Source organism: Anabrus simplex, chromosome 5 (assembly GCF_040414725.1).
Source record: "Anabrus simplex isolate iqAnaSimp1 chromosome 5, ASM4041472v1, whole genome shotgun sequence".
NCBI lineage: Eukaryota > Metazoa > Arthropoda > Insecta > Orthoptera > Tettigoniidae > Anabrus > Anabrus simplex.
The window spans coordinates 77,927,315-77,944,292 of record NC_090269.1 but is presented as its reverse complement, the minus strand read 5'-3'; the positions used below and the strand labels follow the sequence as shown (position 1 = coordinate 77,944,292).

Genomic DNA, 16,978 nt, shown 5'->3' with positions numbered 1-16,978 from the left:
TTCAGTATTTGGCATCTTCCCCTCCAAACATCTTGTGCTAGATAGAGAAGCCAGCCCTTTCATTTTTTCTTGCCTTATTTGTTCATTGCACTTCCCATTAGATGTTAATATAATTCTTAAATATTTTATTGACTACTTCTAATTCTACACCTTCTAACTATACCTTTATTTTTTATTAAATTAATTTCCATTTTTATATACAATTATTTTTATTTTCTTAATATTAATAAACAAAGTGCTGAAATTTCATACCGACTAATGTTAGGGAGAGCAGAAGGATGTCATCTGCAAAAACCAGGCCAGGAATTTCTTTATTGTTAAGACATGGGCTTGTTCTATTCTCCCTCCCTTCAATATCCAAAATGTCATTAGTAAAATTATTTGCATCCCTGGTTTAGTTCAATATTTGAAGGTATCTCTCCAACCGTTAAGTCTTCTTTTACTTTAATCATGCATATCACCTTTGCATGGAAGTTTGTTTGTTTGTTTGTTTGTTTGTTTGTTTGTTTGTTTGTTTGTTTGTTTGTTTGTTTGTTTGTTTGAGTCTTCAACCGCAAGACTAGTTGGATCGTCAACAGTTCCACCATCAGCTGTCATATATAGCCTAGTCGTAACTAAAGAGGCATTCTAGGTAGTTTTTCTACTGTTTTCCTCACTGAGTCAGAGGGTGCTATTAGAAATCAGTCTGCCAAGCTCATGAAATATACACACCAACTGACCCTGTGAAACAAAACTTCATCAGTGGATAAACTTAGAATATTTTCCCTGTTTTTGATGGCATTGATACATTTTATAAGTTATATGTACTGTAGTTGAAAAGCAAGTGAAATACAGTCATTTTAAATACACTATCAGTCTCTCCCAAGGATGAAAATTTTTTGTGGAATGTTTTGATTTCACTAAGTATAGGCTGTTTTGTTGTTTTTCTCATGAAATTTTTTTGACAGAAGACCTGTTAAATAAAATATTTAAAATATAGTATCCGATTGATGTTCCTATCTTATAATATGACTCGATCTGCACTTGTTTCTTCCTTTCATTACTTACATTGTCTGGCTCCATGGCTAAATAGTTAGTATGCACAGGGGTTCCAGGTTGGATTTCCAGAAAGGTCGGAGGCCGGGTGTATGTGTTGTCTTCATTATCGTTTCATCCTCATTATGATGCGCAGGTCGCCTACAGGCGTCAGATCAAAAGACCTGCATCTGGTGAGCCAAACTTGCCCTCGGACACTCCAGGCACTAAAAACCATACACTATTTAATTTTTTCATGACTTACATTGATTCGTTGGGTTACTTTTCTCCTTTTGTGCTTGGCCTGTGTTGGTTTTGTGTTTTCATGTTTGTCCTAGTGTCGTCTTTCTGCTGCTCCCTCTTCCCACACTAACCTGCCATAATGTTCATCATATTATGTGTTCCTTTTCTTCTTCCTATCTCTCTATATGTGACTTCATTTGAAGTTTGTTCCTTTCCAATTCTGAACTACAATTTTGTTTATCCTTTTATGTGTTCTGTTTGATGTTCCTTTCTTTTCATATAATAATTTGATTTGAATTAACCTTAACATTTAACAGTTGATGTTCAGCATTAAAATGAACAAATTGTCCACTCCACATATTCTTCACTGCATGTTTAGGTAATAAAAATCTTTTACATCTGTAATTTTTTTTACCATATCTTGAAAAGTACGAGTTATTCTGAATGTATGAAGAAATCCATAGCTGTTTTAAACACATCAGTGTTAAGTTTTGGGCAATGTAACCTTATGAATTTGTCATCTGAGTATTTTACTCCTGAAGAAAATAAATTCTATTGAAATGTGGTGCTGGCAAAGTATGTAGACCCTCGGTGTCCCTCAGGATTATCCCTCTGTTATTTATCATCCAAATTAGTGATATATCAAAAGCTCTTAAATTCTGCAAATTGCAAGTGTACGCTGATGATTTACAGATTTACTATCATTCAAAACTGAGTGATATTGATACTGCAATTATTAAAATAAATTCTGACCTACATCATCTTAGTGGCTATGCAAATAAAAACAGTTTATTAATAAATCCAAAAAAAGAAACTCAAGTTATTATTTTCGGCACCAGTAAAAACCTATATTCCCTCAAGCAATGGGACATCTCTTCAATAATTTTAAACAATAAAATCGTACCCTACTCTACTTCAGTGACTAACTTAGGAATTATTATGACTGAGACCCTAAATTGGACTCAACAGGTGATAAGCACATGTAATAAAGTACACAAATGCTGATATCCTCTGAAACGATTCAGTAATGTATTCTTGGTTCGACTTAAAGTACAACTAATTCACTCTCTGATACTACCTATACTTGACCATCATGACACTGTGTTGAATGAAATAACCTGCAACAGTAACAAGAAACTGGATGGAAGCTTGAACAGTTGCATAATATATATATTTAATCTGTGATATGATGCTCATAATCACCTTAATATAGGGAGCTGTCGTGGCTTCGAGTGCACCAGCGCCGTGAACTTCACATATTATCACTTCTGCACAAAATACTTTCCACTAATACTCCCAACTATATTTCTTCACCTTTTTCCTACCTCTCGTCCTATTATAACCACAATACAAGATCTGGCTCCTCTCTTGCAATACCTGTGAACCACACTACTGCTTACAACCGCTCCTTCTTAATCTCTGTGTCCAGGTAATGGAATTTACTACCTGCGAACATTAGGGACAATCCCACTTATCGCAAGTTTAAAGCGGCTTGCCGCAAGTATTTGCTGAGTAGATCCCACTGACTTGCTGGATAATTGTTGAGTGAATGAAGGAATGAATGAATGGATTACTGTAATTATGTCTTTTAAGTGTATTTTATTTTGTGTATTATCTAATCTCCCGAAGGGGGGCGCCAGTGGATGATTGAAAGGTGGCACCTCCGACCTTGGCGGTCCTATGTCCCATATCAATTGATTGTGCCATCTTGGTTTCAACTTTGTTGCTGTGCTACATTGTTTCTAGTTGCAATGATTCCAGTATTTCAAGGAAGGTTGGAAAGATTGTAAATGTGGAGTGGTTGAAATATGGTGGTGGCAATTTTTGTGTATCAGATTTGGTGGGTAAGGGTTATGTGACTACTAACATTTTTGGAGGTGCTTGTCATCTGTCTGGCTAGCTTGAGATCTAGAGGAGATTTATTAGGGGTGTGGTTTGCTGTTGAGGCATACATTGTTTCTGGGTTGGAATGGGTCTTGGGTTTAGATGATACTCGACTTAATTTGTACTTGTTAGAAGAGAAAGGAGACATTTTAGGAGCTCTGTCATGAAAAGAGGTTGCGAGTGTATTACATGGCTGTTGTTTTGGTTGGGATTTAGGTTTAATAGCGAAGGTATTTTTGATTTTGGTGGTTGAGGATGAAGGTGCTTGTTACCAATGTAGTGAGCCTTGACTGCTTTTTTGAAGAAAGAGCAGCCAGGGTAGGAAGCGGCGTGTTTGCCTTGAGAGTTGACACATTTTGGCTGGTCTCGTAGGACTGGGCAAACGGAGTGGTGATGATGATCTCTGCATCTGTTACAGCAGGTCTCAGGGCATTTTGCAGCAGAATGATTTAACTGTAGGCAGTTGTAGCACATGAAGATTAAGGAAAGTTGTGGAAAAGGTTTGCTTAAGTTGGTGCGAGTTTGATTCTCAGTAGGTGCAATTTTATTGCTAGGAGAGGGAGAGATTTGTGATTTGGATATGGATAACGGCTGTTGAGGAGTTTCTTGGGTTTTTTGAAAGTTTGTAGGTTGGGCAATTTTAATGTTTATTTGAGCTTTCTTTTGTTTAGTGTTGATAAGGTTTTCTTTGAAATTTCTGGTTTTCTGTGGAGCCAGGCATGGGGAAAATTTGCGATTTGGTTGCAGATAATGTTTGTTGTGGAGTTTTTGCTGACAAAGTATCAGTTTGAGTAGTTTGAGAGGTTGTAGGCTGGATAATTTTGATATTTACTTGGACTTCCTTTTGTTTGGTTTTGATAGGTATTTCTTTGGTGATTTCTCTGGTTTGATTGAAGACTGTGCGGGTAGGTAGGGGTGAGGTTTGAGTGCTCGTGCCCTTTAGAGACAGTGGTGATGTAGTTTGAGTGCCACAGTCGCATAGTTCTGGAATAAACTGTGATAGTTCTTCTTCGGCTCCTTCAAAATCTTCACCTTCTTCTTTTTTCTCTTCTTCCATTTTTTGATCGGGGTGAGATTCAAGTGGGTGAATAACCAGGGGTTTAGGGACATCCTTGAGTGCAAGCAGTCCTTCTAGGGTGTCTAAGAAGTGATTTTCTCAGATAGGAGTGATCATTAGAATGTTGGTAAGCATTTCTTCTACGTAGGCAACGTGGATTGACAAGATCCCTGATGGTGATGAGTACTGTGATCTGATTCAGAGGCACAGGTCCTGTGACACCAAGAGGAACTGCAGCTATTTTACATTTAGGTGTGATTGGAAAATTTGAATTATTGCAGACATATTCGAATGAGTATTCAAAGTTGTGGTCGTCTAATTCTGTGATGACACAAGATACCGAGTCAGATTTATGAGAAACTGCTGGTGATGAGGATCAACTGGAGTGTTGAGAAGAGGAACTTTTAGGGAGAGGTGGGATTTTTTGGTGGAGACTGTATGACTCCTAATAGGGTAAATTCTGGTTGGGGCTGGAACAGGCGCCTGGCTACCCAATCCACCAGGCTTGTTCCTGTATCTTGACTTTATAGGCATTGTGGGATTCATCTTGGAGAAGTTGGTTAGGGAAAAGTTAGAAGGAATGGGGATGAAATATTGGAAAGTCAAATGCTTTTTAGCGGACCGCACTAGATGTGCTCAACTTGTTGCCGGAGTCATGTCAGGCTACTTATTATACGTGCATTATGCCACAGGCAAGGCACGAACTCAGGAAACCAAGTTCACGTGACAATTGCTCATGTGCCACCAGGGTGGCTCATAGCTGTAGTAGTCTTCGTTGACTATGTAAGCTAGCGGCTGTTAGTGGCGAAGCGGTGCTCTCGGCGGGCGGTGGGCCGGAAGTCTGGGATTCCAAGTTGAGGCTTTGGGGCTAGGTCCCTCCGATGTGCTCTCTAGCGTGGCTGCACGGCGAAGGATGACCTTGGAGATCATGATCCTCAGAATTGAGGGAATGATGAGAGAGAGGGAGAGTGTGGGTAGCATGCTTTCCTCTAATCCAGAGGCAATGGGTTTGATTCTTGGCTTGACAAAGAACTGGGTTGGAGTTTAGTTAGTCTTGTGAGACCAACTGAGAAACTGTTTTGTATGAGAGACAATTAATCTGGTCACAAAAGCCAAGCAATAAGGCTGAGGATGTCATACTGGCCAAATATGATGGGAAGCAGTCATCTTGGCAGGGCAAGACCCATAGTGGGTCGTATGTGTAATGGGTTTAAAAAAATAACATTATTTTACACGGATAAGACATGAAAGTAAATCTTTGTTTTCATAAAAATGTGAAATGAAATGGAAATGATGAAGGTTTCGAACACGCATCAAAAGGATAAAGGATAGTAACACACAGACAGGATAAGGACAACAATTTATAAGTGTACGCAATTAGTAGTAGTATTGCTTTATTTCTGTACCGTAATATATATTATGGATGACAATATAAAAGGAGCTAGTTCCATATACACTATATTGCCATGTTCTGCTTGGCATTACATAAAAACCTAATATCACTGGTAATCACATTGTTCACTATTTATACCTTTACACATATGTACATCTCATATCTATATTAAATTTATTTGCAAAAATCACACACATAAGTAAGATATTTATATACAGTTGAAACCAGTTATAACAACTCTGAAGGGACTGCCAATTAACAGTTGTTACAGGCAATAGTCACACTAACCGGGTAACCGGGTTTTTTGTTGCAGAAATGTCATATGTGTAAGTTTTAGGCTGCATACTTACATGGTTAATTAACGGAATAAAGTTAAAACTTCAAAAAACGTAAGTGAAATAAGTACTGTATTTGTGATACAGTATTTGTGTACTGGGACTGAGAGGAATTTTTCTTCTAACGTTTACACAGTACGTACAGCAATAATATGTCAGCAAAATACAAAATAATAAGTAAAGGAGTATCAAGTATACAAGTTGATCAATAATGTCGTGCACGATCTTGATTAATAAATGAGATATTCTCCCTGTCCTTCTAAATTGCTGAAATCGTTGTGTGATACACCCAATTTATTGGCAACTCTGTGGTTTGTTTCCCCACTTGTAATCACCATATTAAATACCTCAATATTAAACACTTTCCCTTTATTTTGCTATGCTTGCCTTAGTTATTTAACAGACAGACTCATTTGAAATCTACAATCTACTGAAAACAAAAGTTTGAAAATAAGCTTTACATTGTTGTCAGCAATCCCTAAATGCATAACAAACAAAACATCAACATTGGATGTTATAGTTGATACATTTCTCCAAAATATATGACAAAAATATGTCGTTTTATACTATACTAGCTGATGTATCCGTGCTTTGCTATGGGATTCTCAGAAAGACTGACTTTGTGGTTTTCCTAACTGAAGTCAACATAGGTCATTACAAAAACGTCAGTAGGACTGTAGCAATTAAAAGCAATGTTATCATATAAAATACTCGATCAAATGAAAAACTGCACATTTGATCTTTTTTAAGGAACAGTACTACGGTGCAAAGTTCCAGAGCTGGAATGACCAGGTTGCAGACTGCCGTGAATATTCCTCTGCCATTATTTCGTTAAATATGCACACTGCTCATTCCAATCAGTGCTTCAGAGTAGGGATTGAATAGCTCGAATGCTATGATGAACCAGTGTGTTACGTACCAGTAGTATCAGAAAATTTATGAACCAGAGGAATGGCATGTTGAAGAAGAAAGGTATGTAACTCCCCAGCTACTTCCCGTCAATATTCAGGCAGGCTGTTACACTCTCTATGACCGGGCGAGTTGGCCGTGTGGTTAGGGGTACGCAACTGTGAGCTTGCATCCGGGAGATAGTGGATTCGAACCCCACTGTCAGCAGCGCTAAATATGGTATTCCGTGGTTTCCCACTTTCATACCAGGAAAATGCTGGGCCTGTACCTTAATTAAGGCTAAGGCCACTTCCTTCATACTCCTAGCCCTTTCCTATCCCATCATCGCCATAAGAACTATCTGTGTTGGTGCGACGTAAAGCAAATTAAAAAAATACTCGGTACACAGCAGTAATCCTATCTACTGGAGATGAGTGGCAACAGAAGACACAAAGCACATCACAACAAACAATGGTCAATGTAATGTTATTGTTGATCAATGTTATGAGGTTTTTATATTGTAGGCTTTCACATTTAGTTTTCCTTCGACTCTGTGAATTATAAATTTATTTATAGCGTAGTCTGTAGTTCCTTATTCTCCGACTTTACATACCAATTTTCATTAAATTCAGTTTACCCATTTTCTCATGACTCGGCGCCGATATGCACTTAGTAACAAAAATCCAAATTCACAAATATCTTTGTGATCATAACTGGTATGGTAAAAATTTATAAGACATAAATGATCGGAAATTTAATACTATATAACTTTAGTTATGTAATATTTATCGATACGACCTCTAATATATATTTGAGAATTAAATTTTAGGCCATCCCCTAAACTACCATTTCATACAGCTTGAACAAAATTATTTATGGCCTAGATTATAGCGACTTATTCTCCAACTTTGTATGCCAATTTTCATTGAGATAGGACCACTAAAAACATAAATATTTGAGAATTAAATTTTAGGCCTTTCCTTAAACTACCATTTTCCTCAGCGTGAATACAATTATTTATAGCCTAGATTGTAGCGACTTATTCCCCAACTTTGCATACCAATTTTCATTAAAATACGACCACTAATAACATAAATATTTGAGAATTAAATTTTAGGCCTTCCCCTAAACTACCATTTCACTCAGTGCGAATACAATTATTTATGGCCTAGATTGTAGTGACTTATTCCCTGACTTCGCATACTGATTTCTATTAAATTCTCTTCAGCCGTTTTCTAGTGATGTGTGAACAGACAGACAGACAGACAGACAGACAGACAGACAGACAGACAGACAGACAGACAGACAGACAGACAGACAGACAGACAGACAGACAGACAGACAGACAGACAGACAGACAGACAGACAGACAGACAGACAGACAGACAGACAGACAGACAGACAGACAGAGAAATTACAGAAAATCAAAAAGTGTATTTCCGTGTTACTGGGGACATGACTGATACAGAAACACCATCTGAATGTTTTTTTAAAGGCAGTGTTTATATAGGATTTAGATGGGAGCATTAGATTTCGTCGTTATAATCCAATACATCATTAAAAGAGGTGTTGCAATAAATGGTTTTGACTGTATTTACAAACTCCTTCCTAACAGGCTGTCTAAATCTTTGGGGTTAGAATCTTTATTTTGGATGGGAGACCATTCTAGAGTAGAACAGAACAGTTATAAAACCCTGAGAGGTAGGCAGCTGATCAGGCAAAATGGGGAGGGACAAGGATTATTTCCAAGCCTTGACGGATGGAACAAAATAGGGAGTAAAATTTGGTGAAGGTGATGGAGTTAAGCAGTACCCTTGAGGAAATTTTGCTGGAAACAGAATAATAGAAGCCATAAGGAGGAGGGACAAGGGTAAGGAGAAATGGAGTTTGTCCTGGTCTTTATTTCCTATTGCCCTTCCTACCCACACAGACTTATCACTATATTTGTACTTCTTGTATGATCCTATACTACTTCCTAACTACCAAGTACTGAAGTTGAGTACTGGTCTGAGCTAGGTAAAATTTAGGGAGAATATCTTCAGAGGATAACATCTATAAAAGCTGTTATTGTATTTCTGAACAAAAATGGAGAAGAATGTGTTTGAGCTACCTAGTTATTTGAGAACAACCTAATCATAGGACAGTTCTTAATAGTGAGAATTTTCTATTTCTTGATGAAAGAATTCTTTGTTACAGGTAGAAGAAGATGTCTTGGAGAAATTCTTGCCAGGAAGAGCTTGTTTCTCTTTTTTGCAACACTTCTCCACACATTCTCGCTCTCAGTCCCAGCAGATCACCCACCACCTTCACCTGATGGATATGATGGAATTACCTTATCACCTAAACATTTCTATGCAGAGTTTACTCCTAGATTCTGAGAAACCACTCTCAGAGCCTCTTGGAACATACGTACAATATGTATGAGTCAAGGACGTATGTTTCATATTATTTTGAAAGATGTTTCAGATATTTAGGAGAGCTATTTGACATCATGAAGTAATAAAATGCATTTCCTTTGAAAATGTTTTAATGATTTTTTATGTTACTTCTTGCTGTCCTATCCATTTATTATTATATTCACTCTTGAATTTCATTACCTGTGCAGTAATGAAGAGTGGATAAAAGTATGAGCATCCACATACAATAAATGATATGATGGTACATCAATTACTTGATAGATAGTAGGGATTATTGTTTCAAGAGAAAAATCAATAAGAGCATTTGCCTCTTAAGTACAGTAGAGTCTCGATTATCCGACCTAAATGGGACCTGGAATACGTCGGATCACCGAAAATGTCGGATAATACAGAATATCTTTGAAAATGAAGTAAGACAAACAGGAAGGCTGTACTGTATTATTATGTCTTACGGTACTCTGTTTATTGACTTATCAATTCAATTGTACAGTAGATGCAGTATTGAACGAAAACATTCCAAATGTCTTACGAAAAGAAACTTGTCAACAATGTCTGCTTGCTTGCTGATTCACGTTGTCTTGGTGCGAGATCCCGCCATCGACGATAATCCTTCACTGTGAGTCATCGTTTTCTCCTTTTGTTCTGCAATGCCTCGTTCTTCTTCATCACCCACATTTTCATTAGCATTCACAAAACGAATAATGTCAGGGTCAGTTAGTTCAAACAGCTGATCTTGTGCACAGCACTTACATCTTGAGTCGTAGCATCCTCACAGACAGGAATGCAATTCAGTAAGGGAACAATGTTTTCCATGTCTTCTTGTACCACCTCTTGATGTTCAACCTCACTCAACAATATGTTCCAAAACATTCTAATGTCGTTGTTTCAACTTCTTCCCAAGACTGCGCTATCCAATATGCCACGTCTTTCATATTGTTTCGCTTTAAATTTTCTATCATATCGTTAACCATTGTCCATTTTCTCTATCTGGGCTGAAAGGAGTTTCCACCGATATTTCCTCTTCAATATTTCCAGCACACCTTGGTCCATTGGCGGCATAATGAACAGGAACATTAACAGAAATGTTTTTAAATGTCCTAGGCTTCTTTGCTTTGCCGATCATAAGCACGGTTGCTTTTAAGTTCCCAGTAATATTACTATAGGCAAGAACAGTAAAACTCTTTCCTTACTACGCTTGTAGCCAGGTGGAGACGTCTTGGCTTGGGCTGTGAGAGTTTTGATGGCAGCAACTTGAAATTTAGCCCAGTCTCATAACAATTAAAAATCTGATCACCGGTTAATCTTTCAGCAAGAATTATTTCTTGAAATTTCCTTTTAAATTTCACAACCTCATCGGATTTAACTGACAGTTTTTCTCCATAGATATTAAGCTGCCCAATGCCGTACCGTTTTTTTTTCCACCGATCAAGCCACCCAGCACTGGCAGTAAAATTAGGGTCCCTTTTATTAAACCCGTTCTGGAAATACACCGCATATATTGCAGAATGGGGCCAGATATTGACAGGCCTTTTTTTCGGTTTTGAGTGAACCAAAGAAATAGTGCTTCACTTACTTTTTCGTACTCACATTTTTCATTGTTTTTCTTATTTTCAGTGCATCACTTGTTGTTCTGGTAGAGCACCACTTTTCAATTTCTTCCCTCTTATGTTTCCAGTCTCCCACTGTAACACGTACAACACCATAATCTGAAACCACTTTTTGAAAAGTTTCTCCTTTGTCCAGTCTCTTTAAACCAGTCAACTTGTCTTCCACAGAAACAATTACTTTCTTCCATTTACTCACCATACTCCAAGAGGATATGAAAACTATAACATCCGTACCCAACTAATAGTACACTGAACAATGACTGAAAACTCGCTGCACCTGTCCTTGAGGAAAAACAGTTCCCTCCACATGACAGTCAGTGCTTGTCCCACGGTCGCACCCTCCATACCGGGGGTCCCAGAATTGCCTCTACCTAAAAATCATTTTAAGCCTACCAGTGTCGGATAAGCGAAGGTCGGATGAGCGAGACTCTACTGTAAATAACTGAATTATGAAAAGGATGGGAGTGTCAAGTAAAGAAAGACAGGCTACAAAGGACAGGAGAACAAAGACCTTCTTGATTTCAAAAACATAATACGGAACAAACCTGGTTAACTGAGCTAAGGGAGGGGAGAGAGGGAAGTTGTTTGCGATAATGACCTGCAATAATTAATTAATACATAATAATAATAATTTAAAAAGGAAATTTTAAAGTTGAAATAAACCTTAGACTCAACCAATGTATCGCAAAACAAAATATTATCAAACAAGTTAGGAAACATGACAACTATGGAACAGATGCGGGAAATGGCATGGAACCCTAAGAGGTAATGGAATGTAGCCTTTTGTGATGAAAGGAAATGGAGAGGGGAATTGCCCTTGGATTACATTTTCTTTTAAAGTTTCAGAACTCTAGAATTTTTTTAAACAGAACTCTGGTAACATAATCAAAATGAAACCATAATGCTGACATAATTTGAGACGTGTAGTGCGCTAAAAGACATTTTCATAAATTACAAGTTGTTTAGCACTAAATTCAAATATATTGAAAACCTATTCCAATGACACATGTCGATTAACCTGAGGGCTAGTTCTATTCTGCACAAACCAAAATCGTAATGCATTTTTACACCAACTCAGCAGCAAAAGAAACTTGGGTCACCGCTGAAACACTTCATGTTGATGACTTAAAGAAACAATTACTTGAGTTAGGTTAAACCAGATGAGCTCTATAGGGAAACTGAAGTAATAGATGGTATTAGTGATCATGAAGCTGTTTTTGTGGTAGTTAAAAATAAATGTGATAGAAAGGAAGGTCTTAAAAGTAGGACTGTTAGGCAGTACCATATGGCTGATAAAGCAGGCATGAGGCAGTTTCTAAAAAGTAACTATGATCGGTGGAAAACGGTAAATAAAAATGTAAACAGACTCTGGGATGGGTTTAAAGAAATTGTTGAGGAATGCGAAAACAGGTTTGTACCATTAAGGGTGGTAAGGAATGGTAAAGACCCACCTTATTATAATAAAGAAATAAAGAGACTAAGAAGGAGGTGCAGACTGGAAAGAAATAGAGTTAGAAATGGCTGTGGAAGTAAGGAGAAATTGAATGAACTTACTAGAAAATTGAATCTAGCAAAGAAGGCAGCTAAGGATAACATGATGGCAAGCATAATTGGCAGTCATACGAATTTTAGTGAAAAATGGAAGGGTATGTATAGGTATTTTAAGGCAGAAACAGGTTCCAAGAAGGACATTCCAGGAATAATTAATGAACAAGGGGAGTGTGTATGTGAGGATCTTCAAAAGGCAGAAGTATTCAGTCAGCAGTATGTAAAGATTGTAGGTTACAAGGATAATGTCGAGATAGAGGAGGAGACTAAGGCCAAAAAAGTAATAAAATTTACATATGATAACAATGACTTTTACAATAAGATACAAAAGTTGAAAACTAGAAAAGCGACTGGAATTGATCAGATTTCTGGGGATATATTAAAGACAATGGGTTGGGATATAGTACCTTATCTGAAGTACTTATTTGATTATTGTTTGGTCGGAGGAGCTATACCAGATGAATGGAGAGTTGCTATAGTAGCCCCTGTGTATAAAGGAAAGGGTGATAGACATAAAGCTGAAAATTACAGGCCAGTAAGTTTGACATGCATTGTATGTAAGCTTTGGGAAGGCATTCTTTTTTATTATATTAAACATGTTTGTGAAATTAATAACCGGTTTGATAGAAGGCAGTTCGGTTTTAGGAAAGGTTATTCCACTGAAGCTCAACTTGTAGGATTCCAGCAAGATATAGCAGATATCTTGGATTCTGGAGGTCAAATGGACTGTATCGCGATTGACCTGTCTAAAACATTTGATAGGGTGGATCATGGGAGACTACTGCCAAAAATGAGTGCAATTGGACTAGACAAAAGAGTGACTGAATGGGTTGCTATATTTCTAGAAAATAGATCTCAGAGAATTAGAGTAGGTGAAGCTTTATCTGACCCTGTAATAATTAAGAGGGGAATTCCTCAAGGCAGTATTATCGGACCTTTATGTTTTCTTATATATATAAATGATATGAGTAAAGGAGTGGAATCGGAGGTAAGGCTTTTTGCGGATGATGTTATTCTCTATAGAGTGATAAATAAGTTACAAGATTGTGAGCAACTTCAACATGACCTCGAAAATGTTGTGAGATGGACAGCAGGCAATGGTATGTTGATAAACGGGGTTAAAAGTCAAGTTGTGAGTTTCACAAATAGGAAAAGTCCTCTCAGTTTTAATTACTGCGTTGATGGGGTGAAAGTTCCTTTTGGGGATCATTGTAAGTATCTAGGTGTTAATATAAGGAAAGATCTTCATTGGGGTAATCACATAAATGGGATTGTAAATAAAGGGTACAGATCTCTGCACGTGGTTATGAGGGTGTTTAGGGGTTGTAGTAAGGATGTAAAGGAGAGTGCATATAAATCTCTGGTAAGACCCCAACTAGAGTATGGTTCCAGTGTATGGGACCCTCACCAGGATTACCTGATTCAAGAACTGGAAAAAATCCAAAGAAAAGCAGCTCGATTTGTTCTGGGTGATTTCCGACAAAAGAGTAGCGTTAAAAAAATGTTGCAATGTTTGGGTTGGGAAGAATTGAGAGAAAGAAGAAGAGCTGCTCGACTAAGTGGTATGTTCTGAGCTGTCAGCGGAGAGATGGCGTGGAATGACATTAGTAGACGAATAAGTTTGAATGGCGTTTATAAAAGTAGGAAAGATCACAATATGAAGATAAAGTTGGAATTCAAGAGGACAAACTGGGGCAAATATTCATTTATAGGAAGGGGAGTTAGGGATTGGAATAACTTACCAAGGGAGATGTTCAATAAATTTCCAATTTCTTTGAAATCATTTAGGAAAAAGCTAGGAAAGCAACAGATAGGGAATCTGGCACCTGGGTGACTGCCCTAAATGCAGATCAGTATTGATTGATTGATTGATTGATTGATTGATTGATTGATTGATTGATTGATTGATTGATTGAGTGATTGATTGAAATGGAATTACAAGATGGTAAACCAGATGAATAAGTTAAATTAAGATAAGTGAAAAGGTTTTAAAAAAATGGTTTGCCTCAAAAAAAAAAGCTGATAAGTTAAGACATTGTAAAGTTTAAAATTAGCGGTGAACATTAAATTCGAGAACAAACTCCTGTATTACAAAGTAACAGTGCTTGCCCTGAGATGGCCAAGGTTCCCAATCGGGGACCGAAGGATGAGCACGTCTGTTCACTAAGATAGTCAGATGGTCAAAGACACAGATGCTACCTTGCTCCCACCGAAGAGGCAGGGCAAGATCGAAAGACAGAAAATGGTGCAAGCACCAAAGAAAACCACTCAGAATGCAGAATTCACCTTCGAATTTCACATTTACCAATTACATTAACTTTTATTCTCTCCATTCAAAAGTCTCTTCTTTCTTGCTGACCCGGTGTTAAATGTTCTAGAAAGTTGTGTATTAAGCAACAGGAATCGCATTTCCTGAATTACGCATTATAGTACAGTCTTCTTCCTCTTCTTCTTCTTCTTCTTCTTCTTCTTCTTCTTCTTCCCTTTTTCATCCATTCCCTTTTCCAGATTCTTTCTGGGTAGGGTAGTGTACCAAAGCCCTCCACTTTACTCGATCTTTCCACCATTCCTCTTCTAGTACTTTATTCCTATCGACTCCTCTATTTGCAGTACAGTACACAACAGAGCTCCTCCATCTCATTCTAGGACGTCCACTAGGCCTCTTTCCAGTCTCTGTATCCATGGATGTTCTCTTTGGTTTTCTCTCTTCTGGCATTCTCATCACGTGTCCAAACCATTTTAGTTTTGCTATATCAATCTCTTCTTGAAGTTTACACACTCCCACACTTCTCCTTATTTCCTCATTTCGTATTCTATCTCATCTTGTCTTTCCCTGTATGCTCCTCGAGAACCTCATTTCAGCTGCTTGTATCTTACTTTGGTTCCGCTTAGTTAACGTCCAGGCTGCTGAAGCATAGGTCAATATAGGTTTATAATAGGACGAGTATAAAACCTTCTTGCATTAATTGGCACATCTTTGTTCCATACAATGTCTCTCACACTCTGATAGAATCTTGGAGACTGCTGTATTCTTAAATCAATTTCTCCATCCAAATTTCCATCTTGTGATATCACGCTGCCCAAATATTTAAAATTTTTCACTACTTGAAGAGGTTCATATCCTATTTTTATCAATCTCCTGGATTTTCTGTTACCTCTTGTCATGATCAAAGTCTTACTTTTCGCAGTACTAATCTTCATTCCAAAATTTCTTATCTCCTCATTCCATAAATCAACTTGTGTCTGTACTTTCTCTTCATTATCTCCCCAAACTACAATGTCATCAGCAAAGAGCATAGATTTTATTTGTTCGTCCATCATCTTCTTCTTGATATTATGTAGAATTCTATCCATGATGATAATGAAGAGTAAGGGAGACAATACACTTCCCTGTCTTAAGCCTGTCACAACTCGGAACCATTCAGTTTGACCCAGTTTGTTTCTAACACAGCTTTTGCAATTTTGATACAATGCTATTACCATCTGCATTGTTTCATTCCCAATCTGTGCCTCTGTCAATGTTTTCCATACCAAACCCCTTGGAACAATGTCATATACATTTTCAGTATCTAGAAACGTTACTACCATGTCCTTTCCATATTCCCAATACCTTTCCATCATTTGACGCAATGTAAATATTGGGTCAAATGTGGACCTACCTCTTCTGAATCCATACTGGTGTTCTGCCAATTTTCCCTCTACTCTGTCTCTTATTTGTCTATCCAAGATTCTTTCAAGGATCTTAGGTGTATGAGGTATCAGTGTCACTCCTCTGTAATTTTCACATTGCTTCCTGTCTCCTTTCTTGAAAATTGGTATAATGACCCCTTTTGTCCACTCTTTTAGAACAGTCTTTTCTCTCCATATCACTCTGAAGAGTCTGTACAACCACTGTAGACCAACTACTCCTGCTGCTATTATCATTTCTATGGTGACCTCGTCAATTCCAGCTGCCTTGCCTTGTTTTATTCTTTTAGTGGCCCACTCAATCTCTGCCATGGACACCTTGTTTTCCTTCTCTTCCATCTGCAATAAATCTGGTTCTTCGATTTCTCCTTGTACCGAGGTATTTTGCACTCTGTAAAGCTGTTCAACGTAATTTCCCCACCTCTGCAAAATATCCTGCTTCTGTGTCATCACTTCCTCCTATTCATTTTTAACCCTGACAGTAACACGTCTATAAATATCGCTTTAGTTACACCACACGTTTCGAAGACGTGTCACTCAAAGCCTGTTATTTAAAGTTACATTAAAGTTACCAGATGGAATGAACAAGGAATAGAGGTAGTGGAGGGAATAACTCTCCCCTCCTTAAGAGGAACAGATGGCATTCATTCGCACAACACGTCAGAAAAACGTATGGTGTTACTGTCAGGGTTAATGAAGATAGCACCTTCACCTGGGTTTTTCTTCTTTTTAACCCACTGGAATAAGATCTTTTTGTTTCTGTTTGTATCTTCTTGCAAAGATTCAGTGACTTTTTGCCAGCATTTCTTTTTCTCTTCTTCAACCACCTTGCAGCACTCCTTTTTGCAGTGCCTGTATTCTGTTTTGCATTCTGTTGTTCTGTTTCTCAGCCATCTTTTCCAAGC

The 16,978-nt window shown here is 37.7% G+C and overlaps 1 protein-coding gene across 2 annotated transcripts in view; it reads left to right on the top strand.

Annotated features, from left to right (window-relative positions):
• The window catches only part of LOC136874517 (methyl farnesoate epoxidase), a 70,456-nt gene extending 61,140 nt beyond the window's left edge, over positions 1–9,316 (top strand). For both annotated transcript variants that reach the window (XM_067148153.2, XM_067148154.2), the window contains one exon: positions 9,011–9,316. In XM_067148153.2, the coding sequence (XP_067004254.2) occupies positions 9,011–9,192 (182 nt within the window). In that variant the 3' untranslated portion in view covers positions 9,193–9,316. The remainder of the gene's footprint in view (positions 1–9,010) is intronic.
• The last annotated feature ends 7,662 nt before the right edge of the window (positions 9,317–16,978 follow it).